Raw genomic sequence first — 26,078 nt, 5'->3', positions numbered from 1 at the left:
CGGCAGTACTTATATAAACAACCAAAATTATTTAAGCCCAGGCTCATTATACGTTTCCACCAGGCCAACAGCTGTCGAATAAGTGTTTCTATAAAATACGGGAGGTCACGTGTAAAGGTTTTTCAACGTCACTAGCTATAGTTACAGAAAATAGAAAGCACACGCTGGAGTCGATAAAGATTTTGGAATTTGAAGTCCACGTGCGAAACGAGCGTGCCAATAAAGTACTAAAAACCCAAAGCTTATCCTGGCCAGTGCTACCCATTCCAAATTTCAAAAGTACCCTTAAAATTCCCACAAGAATCAAACAATAAAATACCCATTTTAAATTTAAAAATACCCTGAAAATTCCCATAAAAAACAACGATTTAAAAAATGTAGTTAAATTATCACAGTTTTTTCTTAAATTTTTACAAAGAAAAAGACACTCATATTAATGGTAGGTATGCAATTCGCTTACTAAGGGACGAAAACAATATTTTAGTCTGCTCCAATCGGCAAGCTGACTGACAACAGAGAGAGAACCTGAAAAGGTTTTGACATAAGCAAAAACAGTTTTCCACTTACGGCCAACTTAGTTACCCTTTGTCAAAAAGGGATATTATATTTCCTGGTAGATTATTTAGAGGTCGGGGACGGTTAATCATTATCCATGTTTAAATAGATTTTTTCGGGAAAAAATGTAAACAAAGAAATTTACCGTTTAATATTTCGGAAAATTATTAAAAAACATGTATTATTCGTAAACTTTGAGCTTTTTATCGTAAAAAACGTCGTTTTTCCAAATAATTTTACAAATTTATCAAAAAATTAATCGGATAATACAGAAATATAAATTACTTGATCAAAACGTTTTACGAATAATTTTGAGAGCTTTATCTATTGAATAAAAATTAACCATCCCCGACCTCTAAGATTATTTAAAAAAAATGTAAATACCCTTAAATTTCACATGAAATGTTCAAAATACCCTCATTTTACCCATTACCCTCAATCTCGAAAAAAATCCCTCTCGAGGTCAATTTTACGCGAAAAAGGGTAAAATACCCTCAAAGTGGATGCACTGATCCTGGCGTATCGCGGTAAGATCACTCTGACGGCTTTGGCCCCGCCTACGTGACAAAAAATCCCCTCTGCGCGCGCTTCCCTCCACACGTAGTAGTTTGTTAAGTTAACATAGTCACATTGAGACGAAAATCTGCCGCGATATGCATTCCAAGTAGAGGTATGGATTTCTGTCAACGACGAAAACAGATATATTCTTTTGTTCAATATTTTGTTTATCTCCCACAAACTATGTCTAATTAATTAACCGAAGCAATTTAAACCCAAACACGTTTAAACTTTAAACAACGATTATAGTAAACTTCATAGGGTTTAAAATACCAAGTAACAACGAAGTTGATTCAATCCGCCCGAATAAAGAAAATTTCTTTCATCGTTATTTTTATGCCCTTACAAATAGTTTTTTAACGAGTAATTTTTTACGCACTCTGCACGAAAAAGGGAAAAAATGAAATGAAGAGGAAAGTAAAATGGGGGGGGGGGGCAAAGAGAGTACGCTCCCCCCCCCTAGACCGGAAACGGTTTCTAATCAGCTTGACAGTCATAACCCCCTAAGTATCCCCCCTACGCCCAATTCTCCTTCCAATTGGGATCCGTACCAATTTTTAACCCCCTCCCCCCTTTCCCGAAGCCCCCCTCCGCACGCGGTGCACACTTTAACTCTCTCCCACGCGATCTCCTCCTTCAATTTGGCTTCCCGCATTAATACGATTCCCGCTTTCCAAATTATTATTCTATTCTCTACCCCCCCCCCCCCGTTTCTTGTCGATCGGTGGGGACATCTATCGGTGTCGGGAATCGGCTAATTTATACTCCCCCCCCCCTGCCGCCTCTGCAGCGTAATAAGTCGATTCGAATTAGTTTGTTCCTGCTGGTGCGATTTATTTCGGGCGGGGGACTTTTATATTATCTTCGCTGTCCGTTGTAGGGGCGACACCTTCGATTCTATAGTAGGTTTAATTAAAACGGGATTTGTACTGTCGTACGCTTTCAATCAAGGCCGCCTTTTGAATTAGCCGAGACGGATGGCACCAAAGCAATAGCTGTCTAAAAGGCCAAATACGATTTTCAGGGTTCACAGCGTTACTATTATTTCTTTATTTTCCTATAAATTTTTATAATTATATATTTTTTTTCCTTTATTTACTCGTTGAAAGAATTTCTAAACTCATCCCATTTCCGATAAAATATTGGTTTCCAAATTCCTATGCCAAATAACATAGTTTTCTCATTCCCACCCCCCGATTCAAAGTATTGTGATCAGTGCGACCAGAAGCTTGGATAAATAATAGTAGTTCCTATCTGGATATATTACTCTAGCGTTCCGCGTGCATTTCTTAAGTGTTTGTTACGGGTTTTGCCTTGTAGAAGGCTACGTGTTACGGGAGTTTCGGAAATTATCCGTTAACCTCGCCGAAGCGGCGCTGCTGTCGCAAAAGTACTTTTGCTTGTCAGGTTTTTTCCAAGTGATATATCCAGGTAGGAACTACTATTATTAATCCAAAGCCCGAAGGAAAACCCACTCCCGAAATTTCCATTCCTGATTCAAAGTGTGGCGACCATTGGGAAAATCCATTCCCGAAATTTCCATTCCCGATTCAAAGTATGGCGACCATTTGGGAAAACCCATTCCCGATTCAAAGTGTGGCGACCATTGGGAAAATCCATTACCGAAATTTCCATTCCTGATTCAAAGTGTGGCGACCATTGGGAAAATCCATTACCGAAATTTCCATTCCCGATTCAAAGTGTGGCGACCATTGGGAAAACCCATTCCCGAAATTTCCATTCCTGATTCAAAGTGTGGCGACCATTGGGAAAATCCATTCCTGAAATTTCCATTCCTGATTCAAAGTGTGGCGACCATTGAAGGGTTGCCACACGTCAGGGAAAACAGGGAAATCAGGGAAAAGTCAGGGAACTTAAAAATGGGCCTAAAAAGTCAGTGAAATGTCAGGGAATTTTAAGAATGGTAAAAATTCAGGGAAAAGTCAGGGAATTCAATTTTATCTTGGCACTTTTTGAAGGTAATTTAACTCTAGATCTATGACAAATTCCACGATTATCATTTATTTCCTTGAATGTTTGGCTAATTTTTTCAACATTGCAATAACCTTTTTACTGAAATATAAGTTCATCTAAATTTATTAACTTCTGATAAAAGTAAAATATAAAAGAAAAAATTTTGGCCTTAATAAGTCAGGGAAAATCTGTTAAAATGGTCAGGGAAAACAGGGAATAGTCAGGGAATTTGAATCTGAAAATTTTGTGGCAACCCTGCATTGGGAAAATCCATTCCCGAAATTTCCATTCCTGATTCAAAGTGTGGCGACCATTGGGAAAAACCATTCCCGAAATTTCCATTCCTGATTCAACTCGTGGCGACCATTGGGAAAAACCATTACCGAAATTTCCATTCCTGATTCAAAGTGTGGCGACCATTGGGAAAATTCATTCCCGAAATTTCCATTCCTGATTCAAAGTGTGGCGACCATTGGGAAAATTCATTCCCGAAATTTCCATTCCTGATTCAAAGTGTGGCGACCATTGGGAAAATTCATTCCCGAAATTTCCATTCCTGATTCAAAGTGTGGCGACCATTGGGAAAAACCATTCCCGAAATTTCCATTCCTGATTCAACTCGTGGCGACCATTGGGAAAAACCATTACCGAAATTTCCATTCCTGATTCAAAGTGTGGCGACCATTGGGAAAATTCATTCCCGAAATTTCCATTCCTGATTCAAAGTGTGGCGACCATTGGGAAAATCCATTACCGAAATTTCCATTCCTGATTCAAAGTGTGGCGACCATTGGGAAAATCCATTACCGAAATTTCCATTCCTGATTCAAAGTGTGGCGACCATTGGGAAAATCCATTACCGAAATTTCCATTCCTGATTCAACTCGTGGCGACCATTGGGAAAAACCATTACCGAAATTTCCATTCCTGATTCAAAGTGTGGCGACCATTGGGAAAACCCATTACCGAAATTTCCATTCCTGATTCAACTCGTGGCGACCATTGGGAAAAACCATTACCGAAATTTCCATTCCCAATTGAAAATATGGCGATCATTTGGGGAAACCCATTCCCGAACTCAAAATGACCTTATTCGTCCATTCCCTGACCGAAAATAAAAAATCAGCCCATCCCCTCGTCCGTATCATTTCACACAACCCCTTTCATTCGGGGCTCCTCTCGTACATTGTGGCCAACTTCCCCTCGAAGGTTTTGAACAATAATGAGCTTAATGGCGTCTGTTTTGGCTCAAAAAAACTCTCTCACTCCAACGCTAGCTTGATCATTCTCTCTCCATAAAAGTGACGTTAATTTATGCTTGTTTCCTGGCACTTATGGCGAATTAGGTGGATTCCCTTCGCCTCGCGGAACAGTTCGTGGACTCCGAAAGTCTCCGCTACGAATAACAAGCGCTCTGGCTTCGGCTTTTAATTATTCATCTCGTGTTATGGTTCTCTGCAACGTTTAGCCCAAGTTTATAAGATTTCCTCTCTTCTCCATTCGGAAGTTTTAATCGCTTTCCTCCGAATATTAAATTTTCAGCGAACACACGCGAAATATTATTACCGACACGTATATTGTATTAGGACCTCCTTTTAACCCTTTTTGGGATATGAGATGTATAAAGATGGCTCGTAAACAGGCAGGCATTAAATGAAACATCTTTTACCCTCCGAACCTAAACCTTCTGGTTTCGTAATACCATTGAAAGTTCAACCCATCCCTCTTTTGAATGATTATATTTGAAAATTTGCGGGACTTTTAAAACCACTCGCGATTAATTAGGTTTGTTTGTTAAAAGGGTTTATGTACGTAAGGACAAAAGTATATTATTTATTTATTTCAGAAGTATCCATTGTTAACGTTATTGCGACATTTTTATAAAATAGACCTTTTTGATTGGCTAGAAAAATCGATGACGTTTATAAGCGTAAGGAAGGTACGTCATAAGAGTTTTAAGTCAGAAAATTTCCGGAAAATAACCCAGGCTTTTTTTCCGGGAAAAAATGAAGAAAGGTTTAATTCCATGACTAGCCTAATATTGTTTGAAAATTTAAATTTCGGGTAATTTTCGCCTCGTTTATTCGAATATATTTGCGGAAAAAAGTTTTACTTCCATGACTAGCCTAATATTGTTCGCAAATTTAAATATATCGGCATTTTCGCCTCATTTAGTCGAATCCATTTCCGGAAAAAAAGCTTTCATTCCATGACTAGCCTAATATTGTTCGCAAATTTAAATTTCGGGTAATTTTCGCCTCATTTATTCGAATATATTTCCGGAAAAAAGGTTTAATTCCATGACTAGCCTAATATCGTTTGCAAATTTAAATATATCGGCATTTTCGCCTCATTTTGTCGAATCCAAAAGTAAAACTAAACCTCTAGACTAGTCTAGAATATAAATCCTTAAAAAGTAATATATGTTTTAATTTTTAATTTATCTGATTTGCGGAAAATTTTCCGGGAAATTAATAACTCTAGTACGCCATCATTGTGGCTTCCTTAAATTTTTACACCGGGGAAAATATTTGGTATTAGATTGAGATTTATAAAAAGGATTATTTAAATATTAAAACTAGCTAAATTTTAAATATTTTTTACGCAAATGAAGGTTGAAATGATCTTCCGTAAAACTCGAAAATACGCGTAAGTCGATTTACTTGGTTTTAGAACTAAGGTAGCCTCCGAGGGGCAGGTCACTTCCATTTTGGGTGCGTCTTAATCATAGTTAAATTATGAAATCAGGGTAATCGTGATTAAATCATGGTAATCAAGATTAAAAAATCTAATCACGATTTAAACGAGATTTAATCATTCTAATCATGATCTAATCTTTTTAATTAGATTTAATCATTCTAATCAGATTTAATTATTTTAATCACGATTTAATCATTCTAATCAGATTTAATTATTTTAATCACGATTTAATCAATATAATCCGTTGAATAGAGAATTTATCATTAAAATCAAAACTAAAGTACGATTTAATCATACTAATCACGATATTTTTTTAATCAGGATTTAATCATAAACAGATTTAATCATTTTAATCATTTTAATCAGATTTAATCAGATTTAATCATTTTAATCAGATTTAATCAGATTTAAACATTCTAATCATGATTAAACGTGATTTAATCAACTTAATCGTGATTAAATTTAATTTAATCAAAATTATCACGATTAAATCGGATTTAATCTTTTGAGGGGTGCGTCGTTAATCAAGGAAGTGACCTGCCCCTCGGTAGCCTCTTATTGGGGCTGCCATTCCAAAAGGTATTTCTTAGCCGAATTGTTTTTATGTAAGTGCGGAAATTATGCCCGAAAGGGCGTATATATCTTGTAGGCGTACGAAAGTAGTCAATCTCTCGAGTGAAACTGCGAAATAGCCGCGAGGATACTTGTGTTGTTTTCATTCCTCCTCGAATGGTTTCGATTGTAGGGACATTTTAACCGCTTAGTTTTATGGTTTCTTTTTATAGTTGGGGCTCGTAAACGGGCTGACAATAGGAATTGCAGCTTCCATTATTGCGAGACGACTAGCGCCACGTAGCGGAGAACTGCTGTACTCGCTCCAAAGTTTTGTAAGGGTGCCGGCATCTTCGGCCGATAATGGGCCGAGCCATTTAATTTATTGAGGACGGCGTTATGGATCCATTTACGCTCCATCGTTTGAAATCGTCTTCGCTTCGATATTCGGGGCCGACTTTATCTTTGGCTCGTATCAGTTGACAAATTTGTACAAAGTGATTCCTAGGAATCGTCGCTAATCTTTTGGTCACTTTCGCACTAACGACGCGTATACGGAAACAATGGAACGAAAATTGATTCGATAATAACTAGAAACCCTTTCTTTGATTTGCATTCGAGGGATTCGATATTCGGAAGACACGCGTACGAAATCAAAATCAGCCTTGATCATTCGATATTGATTTTGAATTTTACGGAAATCCTAGAAATTTGGAAGGTTAAATCCTAGAAATTTGGAAGGTTAAATCCTAGAAATTTGGAAGGATAATCCTAGAACGTAGGAAGGAGAAATCCTAGAACGTAGGAAGGAGAAATCCTAGAACGTAGGAAGGAGAAATCCTAGAACGTAGGAAGGAGAAATCCTAGAACGTAGGAAGGAGAAATCCTAGAACGTAGGAAGGAGAAATCCTAGAACGTAGGAAGGAGAAATCCTAGAACGTAGGAAGGAGAAATCCTAGAACGTAGGAAGGAGAAATCCTAGAACGTAGGAAGGAGAAATCCTAGAACGTAGGAAGGAGAAATCCTAGAACGTAGGAAGGAGAAATCCTAGAACGTAGGAAGGAGAAATCCTAGAACGTAGGAAGGAGAAATCCTAGAACGTAGGAAGGAGAAATCCTAGAACGTAGGAAGGAGAAATCCTAGAACGTAGGAAGGAGAAATCCTAGAACGTAGGAAGGAGAAATCCTAGAACGTAGGAAGGAGAAATCCTAGAACGTAGGAAGGAGAAATCCTAGAACGTAGGAAGGAGAAATCCTAGAACGTAGGAAGGAGAAATCCTAGAACGTAGGAAGGAGAAATCCTAGAACGTAGGAAGGAGAAATCCTAGAACGTAGGAAGGAGAAATCCTAGAACGTAGGAAGGAGAAATCCTAGAACGTAGGAAGGAGAAATCCTAGAACGTAGGAAGGAGAAATCCTAGAACGTAGGAAGGAGAAATCCTAGAACGTAGGAAGGAGAAATCCTAGAACGTAGGAAGGAGAAATCCTAGAACGTAGGAAGGAGAAATCCTAGAACGTAGGAAGGAGAAATCCTAGAACGTAGGAAGGAGAAATCCTAGAACGTAGGAAGGAGAAATCCTAGAACGTAGGAAGGAGAAATCCTAGAACGTAGGAAGGAGAAATCCTAGAACGTAGGAAGGAGAAATCCTAGAACGTAGGAAGGAGAAATCCTAGAACGTAGGAAGGAGAAATCCTAGAACGTAGGAAGGAGAAATCCTAGAACGTAGGAAGGAGAAATCCTAGAACGTAGGAAGGAGAAATCCTAGAACGTAGGAAGGAGAAATCCTAGAACGTAGGACGGAGAAATCTTAGTATCAGTGCCGAAAAAAGATTCGGTTAGAAAATTAGCATTAAATCAATAGGAAGTGTCATACTTATTTATATTATGTTACATATGGTAATAATAATAATAATATATTATCTATGAAATATTATTTATTTTTGGAACTATTTTCACGCGGAAAGAACCGGTTTTTTTTCACGTGAATAATGTGTAATCCATGAATAAGCCATTGTATGTATTTCGATAGGCCAGTCAGAAATAAATGTTGAAAGCTTGATATTCCAACAATAGGGAAGGGACCCGCGTTGGGATGAATGGCAACTGAGGGAGCGAGCATCCCTGAAAATGGTCTCTCCCCTGAAAAAACCGCGTCTGACTCACCCGCATAGCACGTACATTGGTCCACTTTGAACGGAACAGTCACTCATAACGACAGAAATGTCCCCCTGAATGGTTGAATTAAAGCTTAAACACGTGCGCCATTTACACAGCCGTCTGTCATAGGGGTTCTCCGCGACTTTCGATACTCCGACTCGTCTATGGTATAACACATATATTCAAACTCTGATTTCCCATATTGACCCAATGTTTATAAGTGTTTAACCCGTTTTGCACACGTACATAAAAAACTGAACCGGAAATTCATTTGACGCGTACTTCCGTTTTCAAATCGACGCTTTAATTCGTGCCAGGATGGATTTATAAATATATTTTATTATATACGGCTAAGACGGAATCTGAATAATAGACCCGTTTAAAATCGACTGGAGGACTGAGGGGTACTTTTCAAGGAGATTGCTTATGCACCCACCATGCGCGCCCTGGCAGGTAACGGTATGTGGCGCACTCGTATCGATAAATCAGATGGGAGGAAATTAATAATATTTTTCACTTAGCCTTGGACGTAAGACCCGTAGGATTACAAACTAATCCACTAATGCCCATATATTATAAAAATCCTAAAATTTACAAATATTATTTGTAAATGATAATTTTTTTTTTAAACTAAATTTGAAATAAACCAAAAATCTAAAAATAAAGCAAAACCATGGGTAATTTTTATAAGAAAAAACAGTATACTAAGGCAGGATATCCCTTCTAAAGTCTAATAAATTTAAGAATTTAAAAATTATATTCCATATGTTATTAGAAATTATCGTTTGTTATGTTTTATCTGCATCCTCGGTCTGTAAATAAATCTTTTTATAAATTCTTAATAGGTTTTTCTATATAAAAAAATAGAAGTATAAAATATTTTTATCGGCGTCACGAGCCTCAGTTATTTAAGGGCTTTACTTGCACGCGAGTTTTGCACGCGGGTTTCACACGTAGACAAAATATAATAATAATAATAATAATAATAATATGGTCATATGACCTCCCGTATGTAATAGAAACACCTCCCCAAATTGTGCAAACATGGTTTTTGCACAATTTTAAGTATGTGGAATTTCAAATTTAAATCTTAGTAGATTACGTAAAATAATATTTTCTGCATCCCCGGTCTGTAAATAAATCATGGGAGATTACCCCTTAAAATAATAGTTTATTTCCGGTAATTGAGCAGACTACAGCGTAATTTATACTCCAAGCTCAACTTTTATCCTAATAGCTGGATAATTGTAGCTAAAATCCTTTTTGGATCGTTCTGTTTTTCCGTGGCTGGGATAAGTGTGTAATTTTCCCTTTCCACTGCCTCCTCCTGAACCTCCTCATCCTCCACCTCCTCATCCTCCACCTCAGCCATCTATCGATTTCCATCCCTCTCAATTCGATTCACTTTTTCCCAGTTGCTCCATCTGAAAACCCGCATCTTCGATTGTTTTATACGATGGGGTTCGGCGTTAATTTTCAATGGAGGAAAGGGTTTTAGCCTCCGAGATTGGAGGGCGAGTCGTCCGACACTTCCGCTTCATTTAGACCCTCGTAGACTTCACCCCCGTACCTAGCTTCGATCGTAGTGTCCATTGAGTTCGTACGGAATTGAGGAAATGGGTCCCTAAAAGAAAAAGGGGTGAGAAAATGTATCTAGCGCCTTCCAATCCCGTTAGTAGATGGCGCTCGGAAACAATAAGCGCGCTCCCCCGACGTCCTCCGTATCGGCTCCCAAAACCGTTTTTCGTGTTCGAAGTTGACCCTCTTGGGACTTTGTTGCCGCGTGTACGCGCTGATCCCCCATCCCCCGTTTTTATTCACCCCAGACCCCTTCTTCCGAGGCATTTGGTCCCGCTACGACGTGCGTCCCCCTGATGGGCCGTTTCGCCCCATCTCCCTCCAACGTCCTTATATCAATATGTACCTATAATATCGTGCAGCGGGCGATTCCGATTTTCTACTTGGGAGAGGTAACAAGATTTACTCGCCAATTGAGAATTGGACCCAAACCCCCTTGAAAGTTTCAAACCTATCGATGTCTCCCGTACGTTTTTTATCACGCACGGAGTCTACACGCTGTAAATCGACCATTTATTTTTATATACTAAAAAAAAAAAATATGCGTACATTAGAAATACTGTTGAAAGAAGCATAAGTAACATAATACCCCTAAGTATGACACTTGTATCCATTTTTTTGTGTACATCCTTTCTTCACCAAAGATAAATTAGTAAAACGAAGGCCTGCATTTTTTAATACATCCTCTCATCTCCAAAGATCAGTAAAAACTATATCAGGCCTGATACTGAGTCACTTTTCTCACTTAAAATCACTTTTTTTAAAATCTGTCACTTTTCCCAAAATAAGATACTATTTATCACTTTTTTCGAATTGTTAGATTTGTTTATAATTGGACGTTAGAAAACTGTCTTACAGCCCTTTTTTACAAATAATTTAAATTTAATTTTTTTAATTGAAAAAAGCTATTAGTGATAAAAACTTTGTAGTTGTGGAATTAGGCCAAGCCATGCTTGTATGTGTTATGAAAGTTGAAGAAGTTGAAAAGAAATCTAATTTCATCTTTTCTAAAACAAAAGTGGTATAACTTCCTATGGTTAAATAGTTACTATTTTAAGTTAACCGGTCTACCGTTGGTATTTCTGGCTATTTTATTTTATTTAATTTTTCACTCGAAGATCTATTTGATCCGAGTTTCGCGTCTTTTTGTTTGCTCGAAGACCTATCGGTACGAGCTATTAGTAAGTTTTTAAATTTCTTCAAATTTGTTTAGGGTTTAGCTTTATTATCCCTTTTCATAATGGACTAATCTATATTTATTCGCTAATTTTATCATTAGTTACTATTTTGGTTGTGTAACTAGTCAAAATAACGCAATAAAACAGTTTTATTTTAAACATTTATGGTAGATTCAGTCACTATTTAGTCACTATTTAGTCACTATTTAGTCACTATTTAGTCACTATTTAGTCACTTCGTCGGTTGCGTAACTATAGTGCGGCTAAATACGCAATAAGCCTAAAAATGGAGGTATTCAAAAGAGTTAAAAAGTAATTCGTTTAAATTTTTGTTTTTCCAATTTGCGTAAATTTTTCCGCAATTCAGAAAATTTTCCGCATTTTATTTTTCCGTAAAATTAACAACACTATAACAAAGTAATTATCCCTAAGTAGAAATAAACGCATTCTTAGTTATTGGAAGCTTACAAGAACAATGGATTAATCGTATTTATTGGTTACAATTTGGCAATTTCTCTGGTGTAGCGCTTTTTTTAGGGCGGGGGTGTCGAGGGGAGGCGGACGCTCGCTTTGGCAGCTCGGGTCGGTCATCACCCTACGGAAAGGACCACCGCTGTTTCTTTGGGATTAAAGGCAAAGGGGGCAGCTATTAGGAGCTCCCCCCTCTCTTTTATCCACCATCTTTTCCAGTTTCTTCCACCCCCCCTCCCATCGTGATCTTGAAGGATTCGGAGCAATCGGGATCACTAACAAAGATTTTTTTCGCCACGCAATTCCTTTGTTAGAGTCGGATTTAAAGTTTTCTATATAGTTTAAAATCCTTGGGCTATATGCGTCGAATTTCAAATTTTAAAGCTTCGAAATTTTTTATTTTGACGTCATATTTAAGAAATAAAATCCATTGGTTTAACCTTTGAAACCTTAACTGTAAATTTTTATAATTATTATAATTTTATGTAACGGAAGTACTGAGAAATTCTTTGAAATCCGGTTTATTAAGAATTATAATTTCGTCTTTTTATAGAATTTTATTTGTTGACGTTATTCTCGATAATAATATTTCCATATCCGTATTTGGCTATTTGTCGTAGAATAATTAATTTTTTGAAGGGCGTTTTTCAAAATATTATCGCACTCTAAAAAAATACCATTAGGTCGAAGTCGTTTACTTTTTTGTTGATAAACTGCCGCTATCCTTTCGGTATTTTTTTTTCAAACTTGATTTACCGCTTTATTTGTATGTACGGTAAGTTTAATATTTGGCGTCATTCGGGAGTCGGCCAGTAACGATCCTTTAGTAGCGGTCCCCCGCTGAATAAATTTCGCTCCATCCATCCAATTTTCGCGTCCAATGGGGAAGAGAGTTGTCCAACCACGTGACTCGGCTTTCTCTCCATGGGAGCCGGATATGGCGTATCGGAAGTCTCCGATCTTTCAAACTCTCCCTCTCTCTTCGCTGGCTCGAGGGAAAAGAATAGGCATTTTTCGCGTCGTGTTTACTGGAGCCAACGCGAGTGCCGAGCGTACCGCGCGTTTCGATTCGCGCGCTAGCGTTTTCAAACCGCGTCATTTTGGAATTTATATCGTTGTCCGAGGACTGTACGAGTAATTTCGGGTGTGAACTGTGTTTAATAATGTAATTCGAATATAGTTTCGGTTTACGTGACCGATTTCGGAACCCATTATCGGCCGAAATAACGTCGCTTTAGACCAGATTGCGAAGTTGACGCGTTTTTTACTCTAAGCCTCGGCTACTCGCGTGTGAGATGGCTTCGGAAGTTGTGCAAAAACGATACCAAAACGCCGGTCGGGCCGCGGCGGCTGCCGCTGCCGCTCGTAGCAGGCGTTATCGAGCCAAAGTGATGGACCGATCATCTTTGAGCGATACCGACGAGGACGTACTGTCGGATGCCGGTATCGATGTTGAGGATGACGATTACGTGAGTGGATATTGCTTTCTTAATTCGGAAATATTCGAATAAGTTACCGTTTAACTTTCGAGTAAGATTTTAAAATAAGCCTCGGCTATAAACACCGTTCTTTTTTCGGCACAAAATACTATAATTTTAGCGAAGAGATAAACATGTAATAAACCTGATTATAAACTGGTTTGGGTCAAGTTGCGGCTAGTTTTTTTTTATTCCTAAACCCAAGTCCATTTTTTGACCCGTAGAAAATACCCTTTTGGTTTATAAAGGATTTTGTTGCTATATCTTTTAAAAGAAAATTAATCTTTAAAAATAATACGGGTTTGGCCACTTTTGCGTCTGCTAAAAGGGAGAGCCTGCCATGTACGGCGGAATAAAAAACTATATTATTAAATACGTAGTCTGTCGCGACGAACTGGTTTTGAACAAAAATATCAAACTTTCTGAGGCCTCTTTAGTTACAGAAGTTCTAATTATAATGGTTAGACCCCTTTTTAATGAAAAACAATTAGGATATTTTCCCCCGCACGTTGATGGAAATATATGACAGCTGTGGATTAAAAACTTGGTGAAACCTAAAGCCCATGGCTTAAAAATTGATTTAATAACCACCCATTTTCTTTTATATTACCCCATTCCGACCCCCCCCCCCAAATGTTTCAAATCTGGAGCAGCTGTTTGTCGTTAAAACATAATTTAGAGCGAACCTTAGAGATATCACGTGTAATTTTTATGCTAAGTAACGGGCGGCTTTTTCGTTTTATACGCAGAAAGAAAAGACCACTTTCCGAAGAAAGTTTTGGCAGTTTTTTAGTCCATTTCGATTGAAAATAAGGGAGGGAAATTAAGGCTTAAAAAACTTATAGTAATATAATTTTATCGTTGTTTCGCGTGATATATCCTTGCCGGTTTTTTTCGAGGAAATTGGGAACATGTTAACTTCCTGGGATTGTTTTTGTATGAAATTTTTAGATATTTCATCCCCCGTTTTTGCCCCGGTAATTAGGTTGAAATGATATTACTTTTAGAAATATTTGTAAATTTTAAAATCATCACTACTAAAATAAAATTTCACAATTTACAAGGTGACCACAATTCCTATATTTTATCATATTTCCTATAATGTGTTCCTATAATTACACTATTTTCCAATTTATTTCAAAATTTGTGGAATTTTCGGGCTTCACCTGTTATATTAAAATCTACAAAATTTTAAATAATTATAGAAATATTAGAAATCTTTACTCTCTCAAAAAATAATAAAAACCAATTCCTTTTAAGAATCCTGGATTTTCACTTAATAAGTACTTGAAACTTATATGTTCCTGTAATTTTAATCAAATTTACTTAATATTTTCCTTTATTTTGCCAAAAATATTCTATAAATCCTATCAATCCACTACAAATTTCCTATAATTCCTATAAGATTCTTGAGTGTTCTGTGGTCACCATTTATCAATGAAATTAAGTAAACAGTCATATTTGAATAACCTTAAACAGAGTTGCCACACGTCAGATAAATTTCTGGAAATTTAAAAATGGGTCTAATAAGTCAGGGAATTTAAAGAATTTGTAAATCGTCAGGGAATGCAATTTTCTTTTGACACTTTTTGAAGGTAATTTTACTTTAAAAGTCGCTTGATGACTTAATCCTAAGGTGGTGCCTTGGGTATTAGCCTAGCTGATTATTATTATTGTTATTATTATTTATCTATGACAAATTCTATGATTATCATTCATTTTGAAAGTTTGGCTAATTTTTTCAACATTGCAATAACCTTTTTACTGAAATACAAGTCCATTTAAATTTAGTAACTTCTAAATAAAAGTAAAATATAAAATAAATATTTTTACCATAAAATAGTTCGAATTTTTCCTAAAAATGGTCAGGGAATTTGAATCTGAAAATTTTGTGGCAACCCTGTTTAAGTTATTCCTAATTTGGCAAAAGTTGAGTCAGTGTTTCTGTTAAAATATTAATTGTATAATAGTTTTTCTGGTAAAATGAATTAGAAACGCTTTTCATTGGAAACAAACTCAAGGCGACTGTTTGTCAGTAAGAACTTTTAGGGCGTATTTTGATAGACATTTCTATCCTTCGTTTCGAATTGACAAGCGCCTAGATGATGGGGAGGGAGGCTTGTCTAATAGAAAACAGCTGTTAGTCCTATTGAATTTTCCGTAGTAGGAGGGATCCGTTTTTGGCGCCCTCACGCGGTGCCCACGCGAACTTTTCGCGGCCGATAAAAAAAAGCTGTCTTTTCATTTTCGTTTCTTTTTGCACGCGTCCCGCCGAATATATGTTCGTGTCGCAGAATCACTATCCAGGATATGAGGAATGCGCGTCTTTACCAAATATCGCGCACTTCCTAGACCGCTCGGAAATGGCGCTGCCTGTTCCCTACTCTTGAAAAAAAAAATCGAAAAGGTCTTTAAAGATGGCCTACCTCGCCTTTGAACCGTACTGTCTGTTAAGGCGATTTCTGAAGGTCTACTTTATTTCAATATCCTATTTGAAATTCCTTCCACAGGGAATCAGAGGCTCGTCTCCTCTAAGCCTTCTTCCGTTTCGTAAGCGGTTTTTTTTTTGGTTTAGTCTAGTTATACCGGAAGTAGTGATGCTTTTGAGTAGTTCTTTTTTGTTGATGAATGCGTTGGCTAAAAGGATAGGCTTCTTTTCGGTCACCACGATGTCTTATATATTTTTTTTTCTTATGCCACAAGCTATTTTTCCGCCGTATTTTCTGAGAACTTGAATTGACGTATACAGTTGCGACAATTAAGGGTGTTTTCTAAATGTTCCCGCCTTGCATTGCGATCGGAAGTATATAAAATATACGCGTAAAAGTATCCGTCTAAATCACAAAAATGAAACTTTTCTTCGTTGGCTCGATTCTTTCTGTACAATGGGCGTGGATTGGTATACTTCATCAGGGTTTACAATTTCCGAATTGGTGGTCACTCGGAAAATCTTTGTACGCTTGATTACTGATTTTTCATTGATTTTGGCCGTGGTTTTTCATTGATTTTGGCCGTGGTTTTTCATTGATTTTGGCCGTGGTTTTTCATTGATTTTGGCCGTGGTTTTTCATTGATTTTGGCCCGTGGTTTTTCATTGATTTTGGCCCGTGGTTTTTCATTGATTTTGGCCGTGGTTTTTCATTGATTTTGGCCCGTGGTTTTTCATTGATTTTGGCCCGTGGTTTTTCATTGATTTTGGCCCGTGGTTTTTCATTGATTTTGGCCCGTGGTTTTTCATTGATTTTTGCCGCGGTTATTCATTGATTTTTGCCGCGGTTTTTCATTGATTTTTGCCGCGGTTTTTCATTGATTTTGGCCGTGGTTTTTCATTGATTTTGGCCGTGGTTTTTCATTGATTTTGGCCGTGGTTTTTCATTGATTTTGGCCCGTGGTTTTTCATTGATTTTGGCCCGTGGTTTTTCATTGATTTTGGCCGTGGTTTTTCATTGATTTTGGCCGTGGTTTTTCATTGATTTTGGCCGTGGTTTTTCATTGATTTTGGCCCGTGGTTTTTCATTGATTTTGGCCCGTGGTTTTTCATTGATTTTGGCCCGTGGTTTTTCATTGATTTTGGCCCGTGGTTTTTCATTGATTTTGGCCCGTGGTTTTTCTTTGATTTTGGCCCGCGGTTTTTCTTTGATTTTTGCCGCGGTTTTTCTTTGATTTTTGCCGCGGTTTTTCTTTGATTTTTGCCATGGTTTTTCATTGATTTTTGCTCTCGTAAAATCTTTAATCACCTGATTACTGATTTTCGAAAAACATTCGGTGATTTCCACTAGTTTCTCATTGATTTCCACTGATTTTTCTCAATTTATCTGTGATATCTAGTGATTTTCTTAAACGATTTCCCGTGATTACCTAAGTGACTACCCCCTCGGATTTTTCATTGATTTCCCGTGAATACTAAAATTACTATACGTAAAATCTAAAAATTATAATTTTTATGGATATTTGCTTATTAATAAACCATATTTTCGTCTGTAATTGATTTAAAATGTTACTATATGATGATTCTAAATCGGTGGGAGTCTATGAAATAAGATTTTAACGCGAATTATTTTAGTGGTTATCTTGTTAGTTATTACTTTTAATAGTTCAATTTCAAACGATCTTCGCTAATGTTTACCACCAATTAATAACGGTCAAAATGGCCAAGAAGTCGACAGCTAATCTGTCTTTAGCCGTGTCCTAACTTCCCAAGTATGTTTGTTTTAGGCCCGATATCCTTTTGTTTCATTACTGGTAAGCTAGTTCTTATAGCGAAAGAACGAACGCCTTCGCCACTTTAGTAAACAAGACATCTTACCGTCTTATCGACCGATAAGCGAGGAAACGACTTAGTCTCCATCTAACGGAGGATTCGTGAACTAAAAAACTCTAGGTTCTTGGACGAAATTGCGTTTCCTAGTTACTTTCTCTCGTCTTTGCTTGTCAAACAAAGTGTCCCGGAGTCTTATCCGCTGAGCGTTGATCCGCGTGACATCTTTTTAGGCCAGGACGAAGAGCGATGCTCTTATATTTTGGAGCATCTGCGAAAATGGGAAATATCCCCCGACATTCTTGCACTTTGACCTCTCAAAAATGTTACTTAAAAATACCACAGAAGCGCTTATCTCCATATTTTTTTTTGACAGATATTGGAATGGATTTATGAAATTTCGCCCTTGGGTCTAGTACTTCAGTTATCGCCCCATTTTTCGTCTATTGTTTTGACACTAGTGTCATCTATGATCGTTTGTGTAAACTTAGATATTTATTACATTTTTAAAAACATTATGGCAATAATAAATTTGAACACGATAAATTTTGAATTTCATATTTTCCAATTTTTTTAATTTAAAGAGATAATGTAAATTTGCGACAAATTTTGAATTTCATATTTTCTAAATTTAAAGTGATAATGTCAATTTCGACAAATTTTGAATTTTATATTTTCTAAATTTAAAGAGATAATGTCAATTAACGACAAATTTTGAATTTCATTTATTTTCACCGTGATTGTTTCGTAATTCTCATTACTGTATGAGGTTAAAATCGCCCTATAAAATCGCCTTTTATACTTTCATGTATTTATGAAAATGTACAAAAGTAGGATCTTTAGCAATGCCAATTCAGAGCAAACTCAATTAAATTTAGTTTACAAATAGTAGATAAAATTAATTTAAATTTACATTAACGCTTTACTCAAATTATTATTATATGTATCAATAAAGATGCATAAATCGTTAAAAACAAAATTATTAAAAATTCAATTAATATATCAAATAAATGGGATTTTTTAGCCTAGGTCTATTTATTCTTTTACTATTATACTAAATACGATAACAATTATTTTATGTCTAGTGAAATACTAGTGAAAAAGGTTTAAAAATATTCGTTTATTTCGAGATGGAACATTTAATTTAAATTTAATAATTTTTGATAAAAGCATTTTTATTTTAGGTTTTTGCCCAAATTTTTTATTTAATTTTGACAAGGGTATACACTGACTACTACAGTTAACCTCCACTTATTGTAAAAACAAATGTTTATTTAGCGAAGTTTAGGCACAACAGTGTGCCATTGTCAAGGTGACAAAGAAACTAGTCGGTTAATAAACCTTTGAGTTTACTTACGCAATAATATGGTGGTTTTATTTAAATTTTATTCCATAAATCGGTAATTTATATCCACATAATTAAATTTTGGAGGAATCTTTCACCATACCAGAACTTGGAAATAAATACCAGCAGGTTTTTTTTACTTGTATGGATGACCATTAATTTTTTTATTTACCATATTCGTGGAATTTTTCAGTGGCGTTTTTTACTCTAGCTTCGCGTACTGCAACTGCCCTTTTTTTTAAATAAATATTCAGTTTTTCTCCTTCAGTAGTTTCGCATAAAAACGTTTTTTTGTCAATTTTTTTTAAGTCGGGTAGATGATATAATAGTAGAAGTCTCGGGATTTTTACATCTCATCCAATACTGCGTTCTCTGTCATCGACATTTTTTATTCCTTTTCTGGCTCTATTTATACGTTAGCACCCTTCGTATGTCACCCATATAGTTTACCATCCTGGTGTTTGCCCATCTTTATATACGCGTCCCCCGTCGAAATACGCGGAGGCCGTTATTTTCATCGGGAGGACCGTATTTCTCATACTCTCCCATAGATGGCGCTATATTTCTTGTTTCGAATGACGACAATCTTTCCCTTTATTTATACGTGACCCGAATCGACCCCGCGCCTGAGCCCCAATAATAAGTTACGCGCAGACACGAAGCCTTCTGTTTTTAGCGCTCTCGCATCTTATATGACGCCGGAGTTATACTTTCGTAAGGGAAAGTTGGGGAATTTAAAAATGGGCCTCAAAATTAAGGGAAACGTCAATGAAATAAATTTTATCTTGACACTTTTTGAAGATAATTTTAGTCTTGATCTATGACAAATTCTATGATTATCGTTGGTTTCCTTAAATTTTGGCTAATTTTTTCAACTTTGCAATAACCTTTTTACTGAAATATAAGTCCATTTAAATTTACTAACTTCTGATAAAAGTAAAATATAAATATTTTGGCCTTAAAAAAGTCGGGGAAAAAATCTCTTAGTTGTCAGGGAAAACGGGGAGAGTTCATAAAATGATATTTGGTTTGCTTTGGCGTTGTCTGTTCTTGTAATATTAAATTAAAATTGATGTAAGATAATAAAATAAAATTTCGTAAATTTGGTTTTGATTGACACCAATTTCAAAAGGTAGAGCGGTTCTTGAACGTCTGCAAACAGCTCGCAGGGGACAGAGGGAGAGTATATAGAGATATTCGTCGCTGTCTGTTCTAGGAATAATTCGCCATCTTATCTAATGGGAGCTGGAGGACGTTAAACTTCAAAGCGTAATTTTAAATTAAGAGTTGAATATTTATTTAAGTAATGTAATACAGGGTTGCCACAGTACTTGGAGTTCCGGGCAAAGTCAGGGAATTTAAGAAATTTAAGTAGTGTTGTTAATTTTCCGAAAAAATAAAAAGCGGAAAAATTTCCAGAAAAATTTCCGAACAATATATTAGACATAATGTTATTCCGGAAAAAAGGCCTCGGTCATTTTCCGTAAAATTTTACGACTTACAACTCTAAAAATAAATTTAAAAATTAGGGAAATGTGGGAATTAAATAGCTTAAAAAATACAAAATAAGTCGGGAAAAAATCTCCGTATATGGGCTGGGAAAACCTGCAAAAGTAAGGGAATTTGACAAACTATGTCAACCCTGTAATATGACAATATCATATCCGCGCCTTTATCGGTTTCCGCCAATAGATGGCGACTCAAGCGCTGGACTGTATTTATCCTTTGGACAACTTGTTTTCGGACGGGTTGACATTGAATTTTCGGCGTTTCGCTGTTCTCTTCGGCGTTCGTTTGAGAGAGGGTTTAAGGCTATCAAAACGCTTAATTAGAGAAACTTGTTTGGAATGTTTCGCTCCGAAGAATCGGCTTCGTTTTGCGCTTGACTTCTTCGACTCTGGCGCCCTCTCTCCGCAAATAATTACTTTCCCTTTTTCTTCTTTCCCAAAAGGCGTTTTTTTTATCCCAATTTCTTCTTTCCTCAGGGCTCCCTAAAATACCCAAAAGTCGTTATTTTTCGTCTAGGACCCTAATCTACCCTAAAATCGGGATTTGGTCCCTAAAGTACCCTATTTTTGTGAAATTCAGGGAAACCATCGTAGGCTTTAAATTTGTTATATCTGCTCAAGGACGTTTTACAAAATAGTCAAATCTGAGGATTAACGATAAAATAGTTCGAACATAGTACAGAAGATAGCGCCACAAGCTTGGTAACATTATGAAATTGTAGGACAAAGCCTCTGTTAGGTTGTAAAATTAAAAAATACCTGGTATTCCTGGAAATGTCAGGGAATTTGAATATGGGTATAAAAATAAGGTAAAGTTAGGGAATTTTAAAAATTAGTCCAAAAATCAGGGAATTTATTTTCGGTTGCAAATAGGAAACATAGGTTAAAAATTACAAAATCTTGGCTCAAAATAAGTCAGGGAAAATCTCCGGAGATGGTCAGGGAAAACCTGGAAAAGTCAGGGAATTTGATTGTGAAAAAAATGTGGCAAACATGTCAAGTTAGTTTTGGAATTTAGTTTAAATAAAGGTCTCATTTTGGTTTTACATTCGCCCCTATTTCGTTCGAATTCTGAAAAATGTGTTCCCTATTTTAGACTATTTGTTTGCAAAAAGTACCTATTTTCCCTATTTTTTTTAAATACTTTGGTGGGAGTTTCCGACGGAAAAGTCATTTCCGAAGAATTTAAGACTAAAGTTTTCTCGATTCTGTAGTTAGCGGGCGTGTCGTTAGATGGCGTCCCTTTATTTTACCCGCCCTTTGAAATATCAGATCCATAATATCGATTTTCTTAGAAGCCTATTTCAGCCATTATATACCGTAGTAAAATCAGGGAGGTAAAATGATGTTTATGTATTTTAGGTTTCTTTTTCTAACCAATGATCCAATTTCATGAACATTTCGCCTATAAATTTATCTGATTTTAATATTTGTGACTAAATCAGCATACTGCTACTTTTTATATAGACCTATTATTATTCAATATGGGGGGAAATTGTTTAAATTCGACATTCCAAGGCCATTTCAAACCCCATTTTTATAAAAGACATTTTTTTTGGCACATCGCAAATACCATGACAACAGAGTGGCGCGCATTGTGATTACGATAGAAGAGTCGATTTCGCCTCGGCCCATCGCCAGAGGTCGTTGTACAGTGACTCGTACGCCCAAGAATCTCCAATGGAGTGTCCTTGAGCCAGTATTTCTAATAGTATTTTCCCTCGCTTATCCCCCGGCCTTAATATAACTTATATATAGACAACATTAATTGGGAAATGAATGCCAGACCTTTCAACTCTTTCTACTCCCCTTCGCCTCTTATTTCCGCAGAGGAATGCGATTCTTGTAAACAAGCTGCGCGGAGCCTATATATTGCTTGTGGCGCCACCTACATTCGTGAAACCGAGCAATTGGCGATAAAAGCTTCGTAATTATATCCTAATATTTATTCAATTCTGAATTTTAATTTAATATCCTAATATTTATTTAGTCTTAATTTTAATTTAATATCCTAATATTCATTTAATTCTTATTTTTAATGTAATATTTTATAATACACTAAATTCATTTTATTAACTTGATATTTATTTGATTAATTGGATATTTATTTGATTAATTGGATATTTATTTGATTAATTGGATATTTATTTGATTAATTGGATATTTATTTGATTAATCGGATATTTATTTGATTAATTGGATATTTATTTGATTAATTGGATATTTATTTGATTAATTGGATATTTATTTGATTAATCGGATATTTATTTGATTAATCGGATATTTATTTGATATTCGTTTGATTAATTGGATATTCGTTTGATTAATTGGATATTCGTTTGATTAATTGGATATTCGTTTGATTAATTGGATATTCGTTTGATTAATTGGATATTCGTTTGATTAATCGGATATTTATTTGATATTAGTTTGATTAATTGGATATTCGTTTGATATTAGTTTGATTAATTGGATATTCGTTTGATATTGGTTTGATTATTTGGATATTCGTTTGATTAATTGGATATTCATCGGATATTTAATGGATATTCGTTTGATATTTGTTTGGTTAATTGGATATTTATTTGATATTCGTTCGATTAATTGGATATTCGTTTGATTAATTGGATATTTATTGGATATTCATTTGATTCATTGGATATTCATTTGATTCATTGGATATTCATTTGATTCATTGGATATTCATTTGATTCATTGGATATTCATTTGATTCATTGGATATTCATTTGATTCATTGGATATTAATTTGATTCATTGGATATTAATTTGATTCATTGGATATTAATTTGATTCATTGGATATTAATTTGATTCATTGGATATTCATTTGATTCATTGGATATTCATTTGATTCATTGGATATTCATTTGATTCATTGGATATTCATTTGATTCATTGGATATTCATTTGATTCATTGGATATTCATTTGATTCATTGGATATTCATTTGATTCATTGGATATTCATTTGATTCATTGGATATTCATTTGATTCATTGGATATTCATTTGATTCATTGGATATTCATTTGATTCATTGGATATTCATTTGATTCATTGGATATTCATTTGATTCATTGGATATTCATTTGATTCATTGGATATTCATTTGATTCATTGGATATTCATTTGATTCATTGGATATTCATTTGATTCATTGGATATTCATTTGATTCATTGGATATTAATTTGATTCATTGGATATTAATTTGATTCATTGGATATTAATTTGATTCATTGGATATTAATTTGATTCATTGGATATTAATTTGATTCATTGGATATTAATTTGATTCATTGGATATTAATTTGATTCATTGGATATTAATTTGATTCATTGGATATTAATTTGATTCATTGGATATTCATTTGATTCATTGGATATTAATTTGATTCATTGGATATTCATTTGATTCATTGGATATTCATTTGATTCATTGGATATTCATTTGATTCATTGGATATTCATTTGATTCATTGGATATTCATTTGATTCATTGGATATTCATTTGATTCATTGGATATTCATTTGATTCATTGGATATTCATTTGATTCATTGGATATTCATTTGATTCATTGGATATTCATTTGATTCATTGGATATTCATTTGATTCATTGGATATTCATTTGATTCATTGGATATTCATTTGATTCATTGGATATTCATTTGATTCATTGGATATTCATTTGATTCATTGGATATTCATTTGATTCATTGGATATTCATTTGATTCATTGGATATTCATTTGATTCATTGGATATTCATTTGATTCATTGGATATTCATTTGATTCATTGGATATTCATTTGATTCATTGGATATTCATTTGATTCATTGGATATTCATTTGATTCATTGGATATTCATTTGATTCATTGGATATTCATTTGATTCATTGGATATTCATTTGATTCATTGGATATTCATTTGATTCATTGGATATTCATTTGATTCATTGGATATTCATTTGATTCATTGGATATTCATTTGATTCATTGGATATTCATTTGATTCATTGGATATTCATTTGATTCATTGGATATTCATTTGATTCATTGGATATTCATTTGATTCATTGGATATTCATTTGATTCATTGGATATTCATTTGATTCATTGGATATTCATTTGATTCATTGGATATTCATTTGATTCATTGGATATTCATTTGATTCATTGGATATTCATTTGATTCATTGGATATTCATTTGATTCATTGGATATTCATTTGATTCATTGGATATTCATTTGATTCATTGGATATTCATTTGATTCATTGGATATTCATTTGATTCATTGGATATTCATTTGATTCATTGGATATTCATTTGATTCATTGGATATTCATTTGATTCATTGGATATTCATTTGATTCATTGGATATTCATTTGATTCATTGGATATTCATTTGATTCATTGGATATTCATTTGATTCATTGGATATTCATTTGATTCATTGGATATTCATTTGATTCATTGGATATTCATTTGATTCATTGGATATTCATTTGATTCATTGGATATTCATTTGATTCATTGGATATTCATTTGATTCATTGGATATTCATTTGATTCATTGGATATTCATTTGATTCATTGGATATTCATTTGATTCATTGGATATTCATTTGATTCATTGGATATTCATTTGATTCATTGGATATTCATTTGATTCATTGGATATTCATTTGATTCATTGGATATTCATTTGATTCATTGGATATTCATTTGATTCATTGGATATTCATTTGATATTACTAGAACAGACACCGACGAAGCGAAGCGATAATCATTAAATATACTCCCTCTATACCCTGGTAGAAAACTTCGCAGATATCCAAGGGCCGCTCTGCATTTGCCAATGGTGTCAACTGGCAACCAGAACGAAATTTATCAAACTTGGTCTCGTTGTCAGAGTATAATTCGGCGTCATGTATGATGCGAGAGGAGTAGAGAAAATCAGAGTAACGTTTTATCAAAATCGTCGTGGCGCTAGAGGCACAAGTGAGGCCCCGTTTGCTGACGAAGCTTGTATCGCTAATTCTCGGGGGTCGTTGCTATATTTTGGGAACGTGTCTATCTTTGGTGGCCATCTCAACTGCTCTCCGATGTGATAATGGTCTTCGATGCGAAGGAAAAAGATTGGCTTCTTCAATGTAATTACAAGGCTCCCACCAAAGTCTTTAAAAAAATAAGGAAAATAGGTACTTTTTGCCAAAAAAATTGGCGAAAATAAGGACAATTTTTCAGAAACCGAACGAAATAGGGACCCATGTAAAACAAAATGAGACCTTTATATGAACTTAATTCGAAAATTAACTTGGTATTTATTTTTTTAATTTTACAATCTAACAGGTAGGCTCGATGTCGTACAGTTTAATATTGTCACCAAGTTTGTGGCGCTATCTTATGTACTATGTTCCAACTATTTTATCGTTTACCCTCATATTTGGCTATTTTGTAAACAGTCCTTAAGGGGGAACTGTTCCTCTAGGCTTTGGGGGCCAAATCCCAATTTTAGGGTAGATTAGGGACCTTGAAGAAAAATAAGGACTTTTGGGTATTTCAGGGACCTGTTGGGAGCCCTGCAATTACGAAAGTGTACAAAAGCAGTTTATGTAGCCATACCAATTCATTGCAAACTAAGTCGCAATTAGTAATTAAGTTTAATTTCAGTTTTACTTTACATTACGCGGCCCGAAAATCGTAAATAGATTAGTCGATAAAAAGTGGAATAATTTCTTTAAA

General features: G+C 35.2%; 1 protein-coding gene across 6 annotated transcripts in view; it reads left to right on the top strand.

Annotated features, from left to right (window-relative positions):
* pico (ras-associated and pleckstrin homology domains-containing protein pico) overlaps window positions 1-26,078 on the top strand; it is a 192,050-nt gene that overhangs the window by 113,938 nt on the left and 52,034 nt on the right. Inside the window, exon 1 of one of the 6 annotated variants that reach the window (XM_090161237.1) lies at window positions 12,712-13,191. The exons of the other annotated variants lie outside the window; for them this stretch is intronic. Within the exon in view, the coding sequence (XP_090017363.1) occupies window positions 13,018-13,191 (174 nt within the window). The 5' untranslated portion in view covers window positions 12,712-13,017. Of the gene's footprint in view, window positions 1-12,711; window positions 13,192-26,078 lie in introns of those variants that run through there. 6 annotated transcript variants of the gene reach the window in all.

This window comes from Leiobunum rupestre, chromosome 10 (assembly GCF_980474605.1).
Source record: "Leiobunum rupestre chromosome 10, qqLeiRupe1.1.hap1, whole genome shotgun sequence".
Taxonomy (NCBI): domain Eukaryota; kingdom Metazoa; phylum Arthropoda; class Arachnida; order Opiliones; family Sclerosomatidae; genus Leiobunum; species Leiobunum rupestre.
The sequence above is the reverse complement of the archived record's forward strand: the minus strand, read 5'-3'. Positions and strand labels throughout refer to the sequence as shown.